At 44.7% G+C, this 22440-nt stretch overlaps 1 protein-coding gene across 2 annotated transcripts in view; it reads left to right on the forward strand.

The window, feature by feature from the left end:
* Window positions 1-22440, forward strand: part of sez6b (seizure related 6 homolog b) — an 854076-nt gene that overhangs the window by 399110 nt on the left and 432526 nt on the right. For both annotated transcript variants that reach the window (XM_080210324.1, XM_080210323.1), the window contains exon 3: window positions 6500-6633. In XM_080210324.1, coding sequence (XP_080066450.1) covers window positions 6500-6633 — 134 coding nt within the window. The remainder of the gene's footprint in view (window positions 1-6499; window positions 6634-22440) is intronic.

Raw genomic sequence — 22440 nt, forward strand, 5'->3', positions numbered from 1 at the left:
ATGTTCCGCCTGCTACAATTCCCATGGCGGGCAGGACAGGAAAATTCTGTCCATAATCTGTGAAGGACCATAGGAGTCTCTCTCCATTACAGAGAGACAAATATCTGTATAGCTTGAAGGACAGCACTCCATGTGGGGTGACACAGTGGCATTGTGATTAGCACTGCTGCCTCACAGCACCAAGGGCCTGAGTTCGATTCCCGTCTTGGGCTACTGTCTGTGTGAAGTTTTCACATTCTCCCTGTGTCTGCGTGGGTTTCCTCTGGGTGCTCCTTTTTCCTCCCACAGTCCAAAAGATTGGTTAGGTGCGTCAGTCATGCTAAATTCTCCCTCAGTGTATCAATTTTGTCCAAAGATGTGCGGGTTAGGTGGATTGACTGTGTTAAATTGCCCCTTAGTGTCAGGGAGAGTAGCTAGTATAAATGCATGGGTTATGGGGATAGGGCCTGAATGGGACTGTGGTCGGTGCAGGCTCGATGGGCCGAATGGCCTCCTTCTGCACTGTAGGATTCTATGATCAAACGTGGGACCAGACAAGGAGGCAGATCTCTCTGAATGACCAAAGCTGGTGAAGGGATTGAATACACACTGTAATCATAATTCTGCACCTTGCTCCAGCTTTCTAACCAACTTCAATTGATTGAAATGCTGGAACTGTATTAAACACTGGTGAGGCCACAGCTCGGGGATTGTCGGTGCAGTTCTAGAACCCACATTATAGGAGGAATGTGATAACACCAGAAAGGGTGCAGAGGAGATTTACCAGGATGTTGCCTGCATTGGAGAGTTTCAGTTATGAAGGGAGATTGGATAGACTGGGGTTGTTTTCCTTGGAGCAGGGGGGACATGATTGAGACGTACAAAATTATGAGGGGCATAGATAGAATAGACAGGAAGATAATTTTCCTCTTGGTGGATGGATCAGTGACAAGTTAGCAGAGATTTAAGGGAAGGGGCAAGAAGTTTAAAGGGAATGTGAAGAAAAACTCTTTCACCCTGAAAGTGGTGGGAGTCTGGAACTCACTGCATGAAAGGGTGATGGAGGCAGGGACCTTCATATCATTAAGGGAATACTCAGGTGTTCACTTGTGATGCCAAGGCTAAGGGCCAAGTGCTGGAAAATGAGATTAGAATGGTGAGGTGGTTTGACTGGCACAGACACGAGGGGCCAAAAGGCCTTATTGTGTGCTGGAGACCTCTAGGACTCTATGGGGTGAATTTTCCCATTCCGCCCACCACGGGAATCGTAGCGGGCAAAGGACGACCCTTGGAAAGGTCCACTGACCTTGGGCGGGATTTTCCGGTTTTGGGACAAGCGCAGCTGGAAAATGCCGCCCTATGAATTTAATCACAGGTGCCATGGTGGGAATTCAGCTCCCAACCTCAGACCTGGTGACCATAGGTCTCTGGATTACTAGTCCAATAACAAAATTACTGTGCCACTGTGCCCTTAATCAACTAATTTGGAGATGCGAACCCAAGACTCTTCAAAAGAATCACAATATGGACTTCTTTCATGACCCACGATAGCGATGGTATATTAGATTCTTTAAAAGCTTTTGACTAAAGTCCGAGTTCACAAATAAATAACTTAAAATAAATGCTCATCACACTAACTACTAATAGTTTTAGTGTGGAGATGCACATTCGGTGCTGTAGTGGGTGACCTTCAGGTAATAAGAGCAAAGTTATCTTGCATTTTTTAATTAAATCCAGTAGAATTCCTGCTTTTATGTACACCAGCTACAATATATATTCTGCATTTTATAATTAAAACTGGTATTTATTTAAAACCTCCAACCGTCAATGAACATTTAGTGTCAGAAGAAAAAAATGATACTGATACCCACATGACCCCTTTGCTGTCCTCATAGCCACAGAGGCAAATGTAACTCGTGGTGATCTGTAACTTGCAGGGATTCAGGCACTCGGGAAGGAGAGGGCACACAGATAACGTGAATGGAGAGATGGCTTTCAATGCTGGAGACACTCGAGCTAGCCTATCTCCGGGACGGCACAGCAGTTAGCGCTGCTGCCTCACAACGCCAGGGACCCGGGTTCGATTCCTGGCTTGGGTCACCATCTGTGTGGAGTTTGGGCATTCTCCTCGTGTGTGTGTGTGTGGGTTTCCTCTGGGTGTTCCGGTTTCTTCTCACACTTCCAAAGATGTGCTGGGTAGATGCATTGGCCACGCTAAATTGCCTGTTCATGTCGGGGGGGTCTAGCTAGGGTAAATGTATGGGCCTGGGTGGGATTGTGGGCAGTGCAGACTCAATGGGCCAAATGGCCTCCTCCTGCACTGTAGGATTCTATGTTCCTATCTCAGAAGGAAAGCTCTTTGACTTATGTGAGGACTGAAAAGAAAATGATGGGCGGCACACATACCTGAGGTTGAATAAGCATTGCCAGGACACATTAAAAACAGGCTGCCAACTTATGACTGTTTTAGAATGCTGGTAGCAGAAGGAAATGAGATACTGATGTAATACCCTTCTACCCACCCCATATCACCTGGGAATGCCTGAGTGGCCTCTGAAATTGTTAATAAGGTGAAATGGGGTGTCCATGAGAGTTGTGGAGGGACTCCACTTGTGATCAGTGCTCTATGTTCAGGGGTGCCCTGGTGGCACAGTAGTTAGCACTGCCACAGTGGTTTGCACAGCGCCAGGGGCCTGGGTTCGATTTCCAGTTGGGACACTATCTGTGTGGGGTTTGCATGTTCTCCCCGTGTCTGTGTGGGTTCCCTTCGTGTGCTCCGGTTTCCTCCCATAGTCTGAAAGACGTGCTGGTTAGGTGCATTGGCCATGCTAAATTCTCCCTCAGTGTACCCGAACAGGCACCAGAGTGTGGCAACTCGGGGATTTTCACAGTAATTTCATTGCAGTGTTACTATAAGCCTACTTGTGACACTAATAAATAAAGTTAAATTAAAGTACTTGAACATCAAGAGGGAAGAAAAAGCTCAAGCGTGCACTTGGACGAGACAATAGGCTTACCTGAAATCCAGCTTCCACAGCCATCTCTTCTTCAAGGACTGACTGTAGTCTGCTAGGACTCTGGAGCTGCTGGCCAATCTGGCTGGCAGCTCGCTGTTTCTTCCTCCCCAGCAGGGGGCAGAAGTCACATCCTGAGCCAATAAACACCATTCCCAGTGTAAAATGACTGCGGAGCAGCTGGCATTTTAGTGAATGGGCTTCTGACTGACCTTTTAATCAGGGGAGCGTTGGGTGACATGGCACCCAGCATCTGAGTTTTGGTTCTTCTTCAGCCAAGTTCTGAACCAGATCAGTAACTTGCCTTCAGTGCCATGAGCAGCGCTTATGAAGAAAGTTTCTCGCATGCCTTATGGAGATCCACACAAATAACAATTATTAAAGTTCCCTCTTTATACAAGCTGTCATCTCTTCAAAAATAATCAGTCAGACACATCCGGCAAGGCCCAGATTTCAGAAATCCATGTTGATTTTCTCAAATCAGTGGAAAATTTTCGAGGAGTTTTTAGTCCTTAATTAAAGTCAAATTTTCCAACGACGGATGGGATTTTTGGGCCACTCATGCTGATGGGATCTTCCAGTCCTGCCAACGGTGCATCCCTCACCACAGGACGCACCCCCCGCTGTGGTTTCCCAGTGCATTCAACGGGAAGCCCCACTGACAACAGCGAGACCAGAAGATCCAGCCACTGGCCAATGGCGAGCCGCCCTCTGGTTTTAAGTGCATAAGATATTGGAGCAGAGTTAGGCCATTGGCCCATTGAGTCCGCTCCACTATTCAATCATGGCTGATTCTCAAGGCCATTCTCCCACTTTTTTTCAGCAGGATACATGGGCAATCCCACCCAATAGATATTGGATTAACTGACCGATGATTAGAATTACACACACTTTTCCAATCTAAAGGAACAGGTTACTAATTGAGAAAACTTTGGAATCTTATAATTAGTGAACTTAGAACAGACTCAATGTTGCACTGACAGTGAATTAAATTTACTATGTGTCTGTATGAAGAATGCCCACACCCTAAATTGTCCTTCTGCTCGAATGCTTTGGTTGCACTTTGGACTGGTAATCTAGAGGCCCAGAGCATATGTTCTGGGGTCATGGGTTCAAATCTCACCATGGCAGCTGGTGGAATCCAAATTCAATGAATCAATCTGGAATTGAAAGCTAGTCTCAGTGATGATGACCACGAAACTTGCATTGATTGGCTTTAAAAGAAATCTTGTTCACAAATGTCCTTCAGGGAAGGAAATCTGCCATCCTTACCTCGTCTGGCCCAACTGTGGTTCCAGACCCATAGCAATGTAGTTAGCTCATAAATGCCCTCTGAATTGGCCTAGCAATCCATTCAGCAATCAGTTACTGAAAAGTCAATAGGAAATGAAACCAGATGGACAGCCTGGTATTGAGCTAGGCAGTGGGAACAACAATGTTACACCCAACTGTGTTGACCTGACAAAGATCTCTTTACTAACATCTGGGGGCTTAAGCCAAAACTGGGAGAACTGACTCACAGACTAGTCAAGCAACAGCCTGACACAGCCATACTTACGGAATCATGCCTTACAGATAATGTCCCTGAAACTGCCATCACCAGCCCAGGGTATATCCAGACCCAGCAGAGGTGGCTACGGCACTGTGGTATACAGTTGGAAGGGAGTTGCCTTAGGAGTCCTCAATATCGACCCCACATCTCATGACATTGGGTCAAGCGCAGACAAGGAAACCTCCATGCTGATTACCACCTACCACCAGCAAATCCCAACCTCCCCCCACCCTCACCCCCTCCCACTCTGCCATTCCCTTCACCTGTTGAATCAGTAGTTCTTAGTGCTGAACACAACTTGGCAGATGCACTGACGGTGGCAAGAGAGCAGAATGTATTCTGGCTGAAGGCCCCTGTGTCACAGATGCCAGTCTCCAGCCAATTCAGTTCATTCTATGTGATATCATGAAATGGCTGAAGACACTGGATACAGCAAAGGCTATTTATCCTGACAACATTCTGACAATAGACTTGTGCTCCAGAACTAGTCACGTCCCGCCAAACTGTTTCAGTACAGCTACAGCTCAGGTGTCTATCCAGCAATGTGAAAAATTGCTCAGGTATTCCTGACCACTAAAAGCAGGACAAATCCAACCCAACCAATTATTGCTCTGTCAGTCCATCTCGATCATCAGCAAAATGACGGAAGGTGTTGTCCTAAGTGCTTTCAAGCAGCACTTAACCTGCTCACTGACGCTCAGTTTGGGTTCTGCCAGGGTCACTCAGCTCCTCACCACATTACCTCCATGGGTGAAAGAGCTGAACTCCAGAGGTGAGGTGAGAATGACTACAATGAGCAGCATTTGACTAAGTGTGGCATCAAGGAATCTCTAGCAAAACTGGAGTCAGTGAGGAGTTGGGGAAGACGTCTCAGATACATAAACAGTCCATGCCCAAATGCAACAGGACCTGAACATGTTATGCAGACTTGGGCTGATAAGCAGCAAGTAGAATTCATGCCACACAAATGCCAGGCAATGACCATCTCCAATAAGAGAGATCCTAACTATCTCTCCCATGACATTCAATGGCATTACCATTGTTGAAAACCCTACTAACAAGATCTTGCAGATTACCATTGACCAGAAACTGAACTGGACCAGCTAAATAACTACAAGATCTGGTCTGAGGCTAGAATTCTATAGTGTCCCTGGTGCTTTGGAACAGGGACACCCAAAGTCTGTCCACTGTCTGCAAGGCACCAGTCAGGGTTGTGATGGAATATTCTCCACTTGCCTGGGAAAAGCTCCAATAACACTCAAAAATTTTGACACCATCCAGCCCACTTATATTAGAAACCCCATCGATCACCTTAGACATTGATTCCCTCTACCACCAATGCAGAATGGCAGCAGTGTGCACCATCTACAAAATGCACTGCAGGAACTCACTAAGGGTTATTCGGCCTCATCTTCCAAGCCCACACCACTGCCATCTAGAAAGACAAAGGCTGCAGACACATGGGAACGCCACCACCTTCAACATTCCTCCAAGCCACTCGCCATAATGACTTGGAAATATATTGCCTTTCCTTCACTGTCCAGTTCAAAATCCTGACCTAACTACATCCTGTGAACAAATAAATTTACAAAAATAAAAGAAAGACATTCATAATTGATTGTAAGCGATGAAGGCCAAACTGCGGAAACGCTCTGCGCAATCTGATAATGTTTTGGATGGGTTGAAATTTCCTGTGGGACTCCCTGTGTTTAAGGGTGTGAGGTAATAAGCCGCCGTTCCCAACCCAGCGATGTGAAAACTGATTCATCACCGCCAGGGACACACACATCAGCAGTTTGACTGCAGTCAATGGGGACAAAAGGATCTTTATTGATCTGTACAATAAACCCTTTCGAGGAGTCAATTTTGTGCAGAATAGGAAGTGAAATGGGATCAAGGGAGACCCAGGCTCTGTTCTGCAATTGCTAATCCTTTTGTCTGTTTTCCTTTGCAGCTCCTTGCAGTTTAAATTTCACAGACTTTGAGGGATATATCGAGTCTCCAGAATACCCCAGTCACCTGTACTACAGCAACCTGGATTGCGTCTACACCATTATAGTCTACAAGGGATATGGTGTGGAACTTCAGGTCAGTGTCTTCTGATCATATATTAATGAGGCTTATAAAGGCTAATTACCTCAACCTAGATGTCAGAGGTAGGTTCTTTACTCAGAGAGTAATAAGAGCATGGAATGCCCTGCCTGCAACAGTAGTGGACTCACCAACATGAAGGGCACTTTAATGGTCATTGGATAAACATACGGATGATATTGGAATAATGTAGGTTAGATGGACTTTAGATTGGTTTCACAGGTTGGCGCAACATCGAGGGCCGAAGAGCCTGTACGACGCTGTAATGTTCTACGTTCTATAACACAGTGACTGATCGTAAACTGGTCAAGTGGCGATGTGTTTTGGCCTTTATTGAAGCGTTTCCATCTGTTGTTCTGTATTTTGTGAGGTGCTGGCCTCAATTCTGTAAAATGCAAGCCCAAGGGTGGACAATAACTGATGAGATATTTTCACCCCACCCTGGAGAAGTGACTGAAATAATGAAGAGCAGAATAATCTAAGGACAATATGAACATGAAAAGGTCAAATTCTTATTCTTCAGGTCTCTCTCTCTCTCTGTGCCTCAGGATTGACTAATTTCTCTCCTTTTCTGATCAGAAACCCACCAATTTCTTTTATCGCAAACCAAAATGTAGAGCAATGTGCACCAATGGCAAAAGGCTAGGGCCAGAATCCTACAGCCGGTGTTCATGCTGGAGGGATTTTCCCATCCCGTTGCAGTGAACGGAGATTTGGCTGGGCGCCTGATCCTCCATGCTCGCTGCAACGACAGCGGGGCGTGAACAGTCAGTAAGATCGTGCCCTACGTGTTACAAGTTTATAACCTTGTATATTCTTGAGTACAGTGACACAGTCACTTTTTAAACACTGTCTGAGTCTTTGACCTTCGTGCGTGTGCCAAATATCTAATGATAATGCACCGTGACCAAAGGGTGTAACAACAGTACCCCCACCTCCCACCCACCCCCCTAACCTTGTGATCAACACTGGTTACCTGCGGCTTCACACAAGTCAAAACCTGATATATGGCCAAAGTAGAGGCTTTATCTCCAGGATCTATCATTCCTCGTGTAGCAAAAATTTGATTCACTTTAGATAACTATGTTTGTGCACGATTGTAAAGAAATCAATCATTTTTTTTAATTCATTCATTGGACATGGGTGTTACTAGCTGGCCAGCATTTATTGCCCATCCCTAGTTACCATCGGAGGGCAATTGAGAGTCAACCACATTGCTGTGGATCGGGAACCACATATAGGCCAGACCAGGTAAGGAGGGCAGATTTCCTTTCCTAAAGGATATTGGACACACACACACACACACACACACACACACACACACACACACACACACACACACACACACACACACACACACACACACACACACACAGCCAAAAGAATTATGGTAAGAAATTTGCCAACCTCCTCTCCATGGAACTCTCAAAGAGTTTGGGGCCATTTTTGTAATGGTTGATTAGCCCATGAATATGATGTTTCTGGAGTTAGATACAATTTTAGACAAAGTTAGATACAATTTTAGACAAATACTGTTATTCTAATCAGTATTCTGTACTTAAAGCAGAGTGGGTTCAGTTAAAAGATGCATGAATCTTTCCATCATACTTTTGCATGCATCGTGTGAAAGCTGAATTTATAATCAATTTCAAACAAACATCCAGACTATTGAAACACCAAGTGCCAGAAATTGGAAGTACTTATCCTGAGATTAGTGGCAGCTGATTTATTGTTTGAATGATTTATTGTGCAAATAATCTTTAATGAAGTCTGCCGTGATGCTATTATCGAGGAGTAGGTTCATTCGAGAGGCCAAAAGGGAATTGGACTAATATTTAAGATGAAAATTATTGCCCAACCATGGGGAAAAGAGCTGGGGGAGTGAGACTGACTGGGTATCTCTTTCAAAGGGCCAGCGTAGATTAAATGTGCTGAATGACCCTTTTCTACACTGTAGGATTCCATGATTGTGGGGGAAAGACCATGTGACAGAGCGGCATGATGGCACAGTGGTTAGCACTGCTGCCTCACAGCGCCGGGGACCCGGGTTCAATTCCAGCCTCGGGTGGGTGGAGTTTCTCCAGTGTCTGCATGGGCCTCCTCCGGGTGCTCTGGTTTCCTCCCACACTCCAAGGATGTGCAGGTTGAGTGGATTGGCTGTGCTAAATTGCCCCTTAGCATCCCAAGATGTGTAGGATAGATACATTAGCCAAGGGGCTTATGGGGATAGGGCGTAGCGAAGTGGTCTGGGTAAGACACTCTGTCAAAGAGTCAGAGCAGACTCGAAGGTTCAAATGGCCTCTTTTGCATGGTAGGAATTCTACGACATAGGAACAGAAGGCCCATCGAGTCTGCTTCGCCATCCATTGAGATCATGAGCGATCTGATATAATCGTCAACTTCACTTTCCTGCCTTTTCCCCATAACATGTGATTCCCTTCCAGATTAAAAATCTATCTCATCCTTGAACATACTTAATGATTGGGCGAGTAAAATGTTTATCTGCTGGTTGCTAACTTTAGATCGTGGGCTTTTTTAGATTTAATTTTTCCAATTAAATCATCAGTAAATAAATGTTGGTATTGATAATAGAGATGGTAATAGAGTAGCAATATAACTTCTTGTTTCACTATCAGCATTTGATTCCAATTTGTGGATCTTCCCTACACTCAACTATACTTTTGAAGAATTTGATCTTGTACTGTATCTTAGCTGTGTGTTAGATTATATCTGAGTTTTGTATGACACCACGCAATATCATGCAATTACTGAAATATTATAGACCACAGTGTACAGATTTAAAAAAAGGATCTTTAGAGTTATATTTCATCAGAAATATGCAGCATTGGAACCATTCGCGTATATCGTGTGAATATTGGTTGTAAATGTGAACAAATTCCATTAAACTTAGTGATCTATGTATGTTGGAGGCTGGTGTGCATACTGCCCCTTTCAGAACATGGACCATATGACCCCTGGGAGGTTAGCTCCTCCCAGTATGGAACCCAGTTAAGCAGCCTCAGATTTGATTGTGGCACAATGCACGCCTGTAATAAAGAGTTTCATGGAATCAGAAGAATCATAGGCTTCCTAGTGCAGAAAGAGGCCATTTAGTCCATTGAGCCTGCACCAGCAATGATCCTATCCAGGCCCTATTCCTGTGTCCCTACGCATTAACCCCCCTGATACGAAGGGAGAAATTACCGTGGCCAATCCACCTAACTTAAACATTTTTGGACTATGGGAGGAAACTGGAGCACCCAGAGGAAACTCACTCAGGCATGGGGAGAATGTGCAAACTCCGCACAGACAGTCACCCAAGGCTGAAATTTAATCTGGGTCCCTAGCACTGTGAGGTAGCAGTGCTAACCACTGTGCTGCCCCAAGAGGTTCCCAATGTTTAAGTTCACGAGACCTACTTTGAAGCTCTTCTTGCACAGTACTTCTCTAGATATATATATGTAAAGTTTGTTCTTTTGGAGCAATGTTTATGGACAATCACAAGACATTTGAATGAGAAAATTCTACTTGCCTGAAACATTTCGTTCTCTTCAGGCCCTTTCTGTCAATTGAAATTAAAACATAACATACACAAACCCAAGCTTCAAATTACAGGTACTCGTGGCCACCACAAGTTTCCACTCAGAATATACTGCCTAATTGTAGCATCGTCATCCAAGTACGTTCCAACAAAGCTCCACTGTCCACCTTGAGCACTTTGCAGCTTCTTTATCACACCAGGGCCTGCCCTGATTGCTTCAGTCTTTTGTCCATCTTACCCCACACTGTTTGGACTTGGAGCAAAGCTGGAGGAGATGCTTCCTGACTTCTTACAGGCTTCACTGAGACTTCCATTCAAGGAAAGTTGGACATGGCTGGAACTTGTGTGGTTTGATCCGTGATAGCACCACAATTTAATTCCTCCCAAAAACAGCCTTATACTTTGACATTTCAGATCAACCAGTTCACCTGCAAACTGAGATACAGCCTAATTCATATAAACTTATTTTCCTCAGAATATAAATCCTGAAAAGCTGTACTAGCATAACTATAATGATGCTGGGCCCAATCACACATGAACTCTCTGGCACAAACTTGCCCTAACATCTTAATCTGATGAATGGTCATCCAGCCTTGAAACGTTGGCTCGCTCTCTACAGATGCTGTCAGACCTGCTAAGATTTTCCAGCTTTTTTCTGTTTTTGTTTCGGATCCGGCTTCCACAGTATTTTGCTTTTGTCTATATCTGTTTCTCCTAAAGGCTACACCTAACCTTGATACCCCACATTGGAAATTAATACAACATTCGTAGCCTTGTTTTTGCTTACTGTAAAATTCCTGAATTTCAATGGAGCTTAATTTGTCTAAACCCGTTTCCCAAGAAGCTGGGTGGGAGTCATGGGGCGAGATGGTAAAATCCCACCCGAAGCCAGAGGAGATTTCCATTCTGTGAGCCTCGTCTGTCCCAGAATCGGGGTGAGCGAGGCAGTAAAATTCCAGCCATGGTGTTGATGGCTAGAGTAGACATGGTGCAGTGCCACCATTGGCCGGAGGCTGTAATTACAACACTCCCAAGTTTATTTCCTGCACCATTTTCCCCATTCTTCTTGTGCTTTCCCTGTTGGGCTTTCTTGGTAACATAGTAAGAAGTCTCACAACACCAGGTTAAAGTCCAACAGGTTTATTTGGTAGCAAACGCCACTAGCTTTCAGGGCTTTTCCCCTTCATCAGATGAGTGGGGAGCTCTGATCACAAATCAATATCAGAACTCCCCACTCACCTGACGAAGGGGAAAAGCCCCAGAAGCTAGTGGCGTTTGCTACCAAATAAACCTGTTGGACTTTAACCTGGGTGTTGTGAGACTTCTTACTGTGTTGACCCCAGTCCAATGCTGGCATCTCCACATCATTTATTGGTAACACCCAGAGCCAGAGAGGGGACTCATGAGCCCTGGTGTTCTGAATAACTCAGCTGCTGCTACCTGTAGCCGCACTACCCATCCCTGGGTGGTTGTTGGTGAGTACAGCTCCATTTAATTCCCAGCGCTGTGGCTGAAACCAGGGCTGCCAACAGCAAAAACAACCTTGCAAAGTGAAAGTATCAGCATCACTGACAGTATTATAAAGCCCTTAATGCCACGACTCTTATTAGCAAAACTTGGAAACGCTCAGCCCCATCTGCCCTAAGCCTCTGTCTAAATATCAGCACCTGCAGTTATTTTAGGTAATATGTATATTGAGCATTATCAACTAATTAACAGTTCCATGACTTAGAGAAAGTTTAACGCTAGTAATTTAATTGCTATATTTACTTTACAGTCTTATTTCATTATGGGCAAGAGCTGATGCCTGTAATCTCTAACACTGTGGGGAAAAATAAAATCAGGAGATAGAATAATGTGCTACTCATTGAGAGTGGTGGAGCTGACCCGGTCCGTATTCAGGGAAATTGTACTAGTTCTTAGCACAGTCTCATACCACAAGTAAATCTTAAGTTGTTTTGTATTAGGCTTGGGTATCCAATTATTTCCCTAATTCAGCTTTCTGAAGCTTTATTTAGCTATTTGTTCAGAATTAAAAATGATATAGTTCTCGATAGTAACTGACGTTACATCTAAAGGCCCACTGTGGGTTCTTAAGGGGAGGTGATGGCCTAGTGGTATTATTGCTAGACTATTAATCCAGGAACTCAGCTAATGTTTTGGAGACCCGGGTTCAAATCCTGCTGCAGCAGTTGATGGAATTTGAATTGAATAAAATAAAATGTCTCAAATTAAGAATCTATGGATGACTATAAAATCATTGTCAATTGTCGGAAAAACCCGTCTGGTTCACGAATGTTGTTTAGGCAAGGAAATCTGCCATCCTTATCTGGTCTGGCCTACATGTGTCTCCAGAGCCACAGCAATGTGGCTGACTCTCAACTGCCCTCAGGAATCAGGGATAGACAATAAATACTGGCCAGCCAGCGATGCCCATGTCCCACAAATTAATTTTAAAAAGATGCAGGATGAAGCTAGAACTGAAGGAATGGTCTCTTCTCATTAATATTGAAGCAAAGCACTATAGAATCTGGAAATGATGGTCCTCTCAATGACTGCTACATTTCCCAGTTGCATAAGGCTAGCTGAATGCAAAATTCAGATGACAGTAGGTACAATGCCCATACTGTCAGAGGCATTGCCTGTATTAATGAAAATTGAAATTGATTGAATTGTAATGTAGAGAGTGCTGTTTGTTTAGAATTTGTATATGTTTTTGAGTCTTGTGGCACAGTGGTGCTGCCTCACAATACCAGGGACCTGGGTTCGGGTCACTGTCTGTGCAGAGTCTGTGCATTCTCCCTGTGTCTGCATGGGTTTCCCCCAGGTGCTCGGTTTCCTCCCACAGTCCGAAAGACGTGCTGGTTAGGTGTATTGGCCATGATAAATTCTCCCACAGTGTACCCCGAACAGGCGCCAGAGTGTGGCGACTAGGTGATTTGCACAGTAACTTCATTGCAGTGTTAATGTAAGCCAACTTGTGACACTAATAAATAAACTTGTGTATAGCAGCAAGCAGGCACAAGACAATAATGTCAGCAGCATCGTATGTGGGATGGAACGGGTGCTGACTTCCTATTCCAGTATAGTGGCAGGTGATACAGGAGATTTGGGACAGGACTTTTCAGCCTTGCTCAGTGGGATCTTAAAAGCCCGCCCGAGGCCAGTGGAGATTTCCGTTCTGGGAACCTCAGGCGGACAAGGTGGGAGCCTCTGTTTGGTACAAGTTGAGGATACATTTTGATTGCGTGGGCAATAATGTGTCAGAGCCAATCACCTGCTCACTGTAGAACCTGACATCATCTTATTTCATTGAGTTAGTGGAACAGAAGATAGTTTATCCCATTGATCCTTCTAACAGACAGATCATTAAGCTTATTTGCTTTAGCTCCTGGTGAGCTAGATATTGACCAATATGTCCATTTGCATATGAGGCCACAACCTAAATATAAGACAGTCACTGAAGGAAATCTACATTGGTGGTGATGTTCTGGGGTACATTACACCCTGGAACAGCCTTGGTTACAAACTCACAAAGATATTTGATGGAATTCAGGGGAAACTTTCTAAGCCAGTGTAGGGAGGGTCAACATATGGGAATTAAGTGCTGAGAGTTGTTAAAATGAGGAATTTGCTATCCAAAGGAGCAGTTGTGGTGAATAGCCTAGATGTATTTTAAGAGAAATTAAATAAAACTCAAGAGGGGGAAAGAAGTAGAAGGATATTTCAGGGTTCGTGAGAGAAGGCTCATGTGTCGCATAAATACCGGTATAGAGCTGTTCAACTGAGTGACATGTTTCTGTGCTGCAAATGCCATGTACATTATGGGTGGGATTTTCCAGCAATACTCACCCCAAAACTGGAAAATCCCACCCGAGCTCAACAGACCTTTCTATGGTCTGCCCCTCACCTGCTACGATTCCCATGGCAAGCAGAACAGGAAAATTTGCCTCTATAAATTTGCTCCATTTGATATTTTCTAGTCATAACCTGACATCAATCCCAGCCCCATCCTTATTAAATGATAGCTTATTCCCCATTATTTTGAATCTGTTTTGCATTCTGACTTCTGTTTATGTATCTATATATATAGTTCAGCTTGCTCAGTGTTTTCTCCGTCTTAGAGAGCAGCTAGGCTGCTTACATTCAGGACTCTGTTGATGGGGGCACATGGGCTAAAATGTGGCAGATCAAATTCCATGATCGGTCTGAGATGATACATTTTGATTCTGAAAGGAAGGCAGCCCCCTTGTCTGTGAAAGAGCAGCAAAATTCGGGATACAGCGGGATAGTTAAAGGCACCATCAATAAAGCCAAAGTAAAACTAATGCAAGTTTAATTTTTATCACAAGATTTAAAAAAAACTCAGTGACAAAGTGGTTAGCACTGCTACCTCACAGCGCCATGGATCCAGGTTCGATTCCCAGCTTGGATCTCTGTCAGTGTGGAGTTTGCACATTCTCCCCATGTCTGCATGGGTTTCTTCTGAATGCTCAGGTTTCCTCCCACAATCCAAAGATGTGTGAATAAGGTTGATTGGCCGTGCTAAATTACCTCTTAATGTCAGGGGGACTAGCTGGGGTAAATATATGGGATTATGGGGATAGGGCCTGGGTGAGATTGTGGTCAGTGCAGATCAATGGGCCAAAGCACTGTAAGATTCTATGATCCTATTAAAAGCCCAGAGGCAATGATAAGCCAATGGAAAGATCTCAGTTGGAATACTATGTACTGTCTTGGAGTCCACACTATGGAAAGGCAGTTGAGGCTGGTAAAGATGGCCAAATTTGATGAGTACATGGGATTTAATGGGATTGAGGGTTATAGGGAAGCCTAGTAGGTAGGGATATGATCAGCGCAACTTGTAGGCCGAAGGGCCTGTTTGTGCTGTAGTTTTCTATGTTCTATGTAGAATCACTGTGATTCTTCCTGAGTATGAGGAGATAAAAATATGTAAAACACACTTGGGGCACAAGGCACTGACACAGACTGATATTGCTGAATAATTTTTTGCCTCAATATATTATTATGCCAATGGATTTCTCTCCTTTTGACATGAACTATGAGGATATGCATAATGGTGGCATAATGTTAGCACTGCTTCCTCATAACGCCAGGAACCCAGGTTCAATTCTCACCATGTCTGCGCATGTTTCCTCCGAGTGCTCTGGTTTCCTGCAAACACACGCAGGTCAGTGAAATTAGCAGGGTCAACGTGAAGTTGTGGTGATAGGTCCTGAGTGTGATTGTTGTTGGTACAGGCCCAATGGGTTGAATGGGTCTCCTTCTGCACTATAGGGATTCTATGATTCTAATAGTCTGACTCCTCACCCAATTAGATAATGACCTTCTCCTCTCCAGCCACTGTGGGGTGTTTTTATTGTTAAACCAAGCACATGGGCCCAAATCTACCCTGCAATATACTATCAAGTTGAAAAATAGATAAAATGCAGGAAAAAAACAAGAAATAATGATGATGTTGCACTATTATTCTGTGTCAATGACCTTGTCGACTGTAAGAGAGCAAGGAAACAAGTGCAGTTTTAGAATCTGAAGTCATCACGTCCTGGAGTTAGAGATCCTGCAGTGATCTATATTTCAACACCTTGGGAAGCCAGGGAAGAATAAGTGTGTGTGTCAGTTGGGATCTTGCAAAGAGCAGGAGGAGAAAGTTGATGATTTTGGACCATGCAAGGGGAGATGACGACCTAGTGCTATTATCGCGAGACTATTAATACAGAAATTCAACTAATGTTCTGGGATCCAGGTTCAAATCCCACCACGGTGGATTGTGGAATTCGATTTCAATAAAAAGAATCTGGAATTAACAATTTACGGGTAACCATTGTTGATAGTCGGAAAAACCCATCTGGTTCACTAATGGCCTTTAGGGAAGGAAATCTGCCAATGTTACCTGGTCTGGGCTACATGTGACTCTGGAACCAGAGTAATGTGGTTGATTCTCAACTGCCCTCGGCAACTAGCAGTGGGCAGTAGGGGCTGGCCAGCCAGCGACGTCCCATGGATGAATTTTAAAAAAGTGCATCATGGTTTGGGTCAGGGATAGATTAAGTAATTGCTTTAGCAATGTCTTATTAAATACTGACTTGCCACTGATACCGCCCTGGTTATTGGGTGGGTTGAGGAAGTAGTGACTGGTGTGGGGCTGTTGTTGGGGAGGACGGGATTGAAACGATGGCAGTGCACTCTGATTCGAATATTCTGATTGGGTCACCTGTTTCTGACCACCTAAACTGAGGTCCGCCCGGAAGTTGGAACAGGCGGGCTTTCTATTCCCGATTGTCATTGTGCTGTCGTGTCTGTTATGGCAGAAACTGAAACTGGGAAAATGTTGCTGAGCAGCGTTGAAGCTGAGTGTGCAGTGAGTAGGTGGGAATCGGCCAGTGCCAATATGCTGCCACTCACTCCTGTAGCCGCAGCTGCAGAGCAGTGGGTAGATGATTGATTTCTGAATCTCAGAGATGAAAGTGACAAGCAGGAGATAGCTAGCTAATTTCTAAATTGCATTATAAATGACCTTCCAAAGAATCCACAATCAAGAGATTAATGAACCTTTTCAAATCGATTTGACCTGGTCGGCTTCTCGTCTGATGATTTGACCGCGTTCCTGCAACCAACTGGCGCATAAATGGTCGAAAAGGTGAACCCTGGTTATCCCTTTGAAAAGGGTTCACTTCTAAAATTATTTAAAAACTGGAAAATACAATTTCCCCCTCAGCAGCGATGAGCTGAATAGAATCGGCGGTTAGCACTGCGGCCTCACTGTGCCAGCAACCCAGGTTCAATTCTGGCCTCGGGTCACTGTCTGTGCGGAGTCTGCACATTCTCCCCATGTCTGAGTGGGTTTCCGCCGGGAGCTCCAGTTTCCTCCAACGGTCCAAAGATGTACAGGTTGGGTGGATTGGTCATGCTATACCCCTTACATCACCCCTTACGTCAGGTGTTTAGCAGGGTAAATACGTGGGGTGATAGGGTTAGGGCCTGGGTGGGATTGTGGTTGGTGCAGGCTCAGTGGGCAGCATGCTGGCACAGTGGTCAGCACTGCTGCCTCACAACACCAGCGACCCGGGTTCAATTCCGGCCTCGGGTCACTGTCAGTGTGGAGTCTGCCCATTCTCCCTGTGTCTGCATGGCTTTCCTCCGGACGTTGCGGTTTCTTCCCATAGTCCAAAAATGTGCGGATTAGGTGGATTGGCCATGCTAAATTGACCCTAGTATCAGGGAGATTAGCAGGGTAAACATGTGGGGTTACGGAAATAGGGCCTGGGTGGGATTATCATAAAATCCTACAGTGCAGAAAAAGGCTCTTCGGCCCATCAAGTCTGCACCAAACACATTCCCACCCAGGCCCCATATCCCTACATATTATACGCACTAATCCCACTAACCTATGCACCCCTGGGCACTAAGGGACAATTTCTTAACACGGTCAATCAACCTAACCCACACATCTTTGGACTGTGGGAGGAAACCGGAGTACCCGGAGGAAACTCGCGCAGACATGAGGAGAATGTGCAAACTCCACACCGACTGTGACCCGAGCCGGGAATCGAACCCAGGTCCCTGGAGCTGTGAAGCAGCCGTGCTAACCACTGTGCTACTGTGCCACCCTTTGTGATTGTGGTTGGTCCAGACTCAGTGGGCCAAATGGCGCTGTAGGAATTTGATGGATTCTAATGGCCCCTTCAAAAAAATAGAAAAAAGATGTAGCATAATCACACTTAAGAGCTAATGGATCCTGAAAGGATTTCCACTAGGATCTCCAGGCAAACAGATTGCCTTGGAGGATCACCCACGATCACTGAGGCTGACAGATAGCAACTGGGGTAGAAGGTGCAAATGGAATGAAGTTTCCATTTGATCAAGTTGTGATTAGGTACGCTGCTTGTGATGCTGAAGGCAAGTTTGTGCAGGTGCTTTAGCACCTTTTCTGTGAATGCTTAACACTAGTCGGCTGTAGATAGTGGCAGCTGTCCATTGAGGTAACGTATTGCAGAAGAGTTATGCAGGGATTCCCAAGTGTGATATTTAAATAGATCTCTTCCACGTAAAAGCAATTCTTTCATCCACACACCCACCTTGGCAAAACAGTGCTAACTTCATTTCGAAAGTACAGCCCTGTGTTTTGTGCAGCAAGTTACTCACACATCGGGGTAAATTCCATCAATTCTGTGCTCACAGAAGGAGAGCCAAGACCAAAGGGACTAAGGATTGGAAATGAAGCTACAACGCTGTCCATTCTAACGTTCCAAACGTGCTTAATGAGGGCGAGAGCATGGAACTTGTGGCTTTTATCCTGCATTTTGTAACATATAGTTTGAATACATTTTTTAGCTTGCATCAGAATGAGTACTTTAAATGATTTTGCCCTGCCCTCCTGCCCCTTCCGAAGTGCTTGGGGCGCAGTATCATGGCATTGGGATATTTTATTAATGTGACCATTCTTCCTGTTTGATCGTAGGCAATGAGCAGGTCTTCCTGGCTGCACTCGTCCCAAAGCCAGAAAATCCTGCCCGAGGTCAATGGGTATAGTGCCCCCCTCACCCCCTCCATCCGCCATGATTCATGTGGCACTCGGGACTGGAACATTCCAGTCAATGAGTCTCAATATTGTATTCAGTAGCAAGGGGGTGACATTACAATCCATCCTAATTCTCCTCTTAACCAATATCCACATGAGTGTGTACTGGTCATCATGAGTGACTGGATAATGATAATGATAGACAGCACTGGCTGAATTTCCCAAATCTAGCCCAGGGGACTGAAGCTAATTAAAGCACCCTTACCATCATGCATGTGTGTGTGTTTGTATGTACGTGTGTATGTGTTTGAGTGCGCACGTGTTGGTGGAACCCTCTTCCAGTTTCTTCCCTTAGGCCACCCTGAATTATATAATTCTTACACAAGGAATAAAATCTTTCTTTACAACAGTCTGAGGTCCCTATCTGCTTCAAGAAGTTGACCATCATCCCAGTATCTGAGAAAAACCAAGCAGCATGCCTTAATGACGATCGGCTTCAAAAGGTTCATCATGGCTCGAGTCAATTCCAGCTTCCCGGACTACCTAGATCCACAATAGTTTGCCTATCACTGCAACAGGTCCATAGCAGACGCCATCTCCCTGCCCCTGCACTCAACCCTAGAACACCTAGATAACAAGCACACCTATGTCAGACTCCTATTTATTGACTACAACGCAGCTTTCAACACCATTATTCCCAGGAAACTCATATCCAAACTTCATGGCCTGGGCCTCAGCACCTCCCTCTGTGATTGGATCCTGAACTTCCTAACTCATGACCGTAATCAGTAAGAAAAGGCAACAACACCTCTTCCGTGATCACCCTCGACACCGGTTCCCCAAAAGGCTATGTTCTCAACCCCTTACTATACTCCTTATACACCTATGACTGTGTGGCCAAATTCCCCAGGAATGAGATAGAGAATCTGGTGAATTGGTGCAGCAACAATAATCTCTCCTTCAACGTTAACAGAACTAAGGAGATTGTCATCGACTTTAGGAACCATAAAGGGGAATGTGCCCAGTCTACATCAACGGGGATGAAGTAGAAAGGGTTGAGAGCTTTAGGTGTCCAGATCACCACAACCTGTCCTGGTCCCCCCCACATCGACACTATAGTTAAGAAAGCCCACCAATGCCTTTACTTTCTCAGAAGGCTAAGGAAATTTGGCATGTCAGCTACGACTCTCACCAACTTTTACAGATGCACCATAGAAAGCATTCTTTCTGATTGTATCACAGCTTGGTATGGCTCCTGCTCTGCCCAAGACCACAAGGAACTACAAAAGGTCGTGAATGTAGCCCAATCCATCACGCAAACCAACCTCCCATCCATTGACTCTGTTTATATTTCCCGCTGCCTCGGCAAAACAGCCAGCATAATTAAGAACCCCATGCACCCCGGACATTCTTTCCTCCATCAGGAAAAAGATACAAAAGTCTGAGGTCACGTACCAAGAACAGCTTCTTCCCTGCTGCTGTCAGACTTTTGAATGGACTTACCTTGCATTAAGTTGATCTTTCTCTTCGTCCGGCTTTGGCTGTAACACTACATTCTGCACTCTCATGTTTCCTTCTCTATGAATGGCATGCTTTTTCTGTATAGCATGCAAGAAACAATACTTTTTTTTGTATGTTAATACATGTGACAATAATAAATCAAATCAAAATCAGAAAATGCTGCAAAAACCCAGCAGTGGAGAACAAAAGAGAGTCAACATTTTGAGTCCATCTGACCCTTCAGAGCACCATGGAGCATTGCTAGGTCTCACATCGGTGCTGGGCTGAATATTTGTGAGAATAGTTTTGTCAGTGCAGAAAAAGCCCTTCGGCCCATTGAATGTTCACCCACAACTACCACCTAAGTTGTGCTAATCCGTTTTCCTACACTTGTCCGTTTCCTTGAATGTTACAATATTTCAAGTGCTCATCCAAATATTTTGACAGATATCCATCCCTCCTCCAGAAATCTTTTCTTCCTTGAAATTGGAGATGTAGCAATATCAAACGTCAGCCTTAACATTTATATTATTTGCTCTTGATTCGGAAGTAACAGTACGGTGTAGGACAGACTGGATGGGGACAGCATCTTTGAAGGACTTAACCGAATCAGCTGAGTCTTTGTGAACGCATCGACGGGCTTTCATGTCATTTGATGTGGTTCCAGCCCACAAATTAGTGGATTTATTGAATTCAATTTCACGACTTGTCAGGGTGAAATCTGAACTCCTGATCCCTGCATGCCTTGTTGTGTGCCATAATTACGAGGGGCTGGCGTCCTCGACGCTGCTGTGCGATGGCGCTTTAACGGAGCGGGGCACTGAATTCGTTCCAGAATTTTATTCGTGGCTTTGAAGTGAGCAATCCGTTTAAATCTGTTTGAATGACTTTTTAGTTGAGACAGAATATTCTCACCCACAGCTGCGCTTTATGAGGAAAAATGGTGAAACAAAAGTGTCACTTTTCGTCAGTGCTGTTATCAGTCATCAGGAGTTGAGCAAATATCCTGTAACGTGATTTGCAGCAGCTCCATTAAACCATCTCTACTCGAATCCAGTCATTTTTGATTTGCACCTCAGGACACTAATTACATTATGCATTGTCAGTGTAAGAAGGTCAATTGCTTATTTATTAAATTTTTCATAATGACAACCAATTGTACTTTCTATAAATTATCTCTTATTAGGAAATGGTTGCTATCTTATCAGCGCGCTCAGTTTTATGTGCCTATTTCTGCAGTAGCTCCGAATATGTACCTGAGAGCAAATCACAATCCTCAAGGCTTGCATTTCAATGATTTTGGATTATACTCTTTTCATAGAATCCCTTCAGTGCAGAATGAGGTCATTCGGCCCATCAAGTCTGTACTGACTCTCTGACAGTGTACCTTACCCAGGCCTTCTCCCATTAACTTTCTGCATTTACCACAGCTAACCCTTCTAACCTACCCATCTTGGGATGCTAAGGGGCAATTTAGCATGGCTAATCCACTTAACCCGCACATCTTTGGACTGTGGGAGGAAACTGGAGGACCCGCAGGAAGCAGACACAAGGAAAACGTACAAACCCCACGTAGGCAGTATCCAGGCCAGAATTTAACCCAGGTTCCTGGCACTGTGACACAGCAGTACTAACCACTATGCCACCATGCCATCCGAGTTTAATTTCTGTAGGGTTGTCCAGTTGAGATACCTCACCACTATCACACATTCGGCAAACTATCGCAGAAAGTCATTGAGCCCAAAACATTTTTTGATACGTTATTAGATTATTATTCTGATGCATATTAGATGTAGCTCTTGGGGCTAAAGGAATGAAGGGATATGGTGGGGGGTGGGGAGGGGGAAAGGAAAGATCAGGATTTCGATGATCAGCCATGATCATAGAAATCATCGTAGAATCCCTGCAGTGCAGAAGAAGGCCACTTGGCCCACTGAGTCTGCACGGACCACAATCCCAGATCCGATTCTCGTAACCGCACATATTTACCCTGCTAATCCCATGACACTAGGGTCAATTTAGTATAGCCAATCAACCTAACCCACATATCATTGGACTGCAGGAGGAATTCGGAGCACCTGGAGGAAACCCACGCAGACACGGGGAGAATGTGCAAACTCCACATAGACAGTACCCCGAGGCCAGAATTGGACCCAGCTCCCTGGCGCTGTGAGGCAGCAGTGCTAACCACTGTGCTATCATGCGGCCCTTAATCATATTG

Source organism: Carcharhinus amblyrhynchos, chromosome 23 (assembly GCF_965287045.1).
Source record: "Carcharhinus amblyrhynchos chromosome 23, sCarAmb.v2.hapA, whole genome shotgun sequence".
In the NCBI taxonomy this organism is placed as follows: domain Eukaryota; kingdom Metazoa; phylum Chordata; class Chondrichthyes; order Carcharhiniformes; family Carcharhinidae; genus Carcharhinus; species Carcharhinus amblyrhynchos.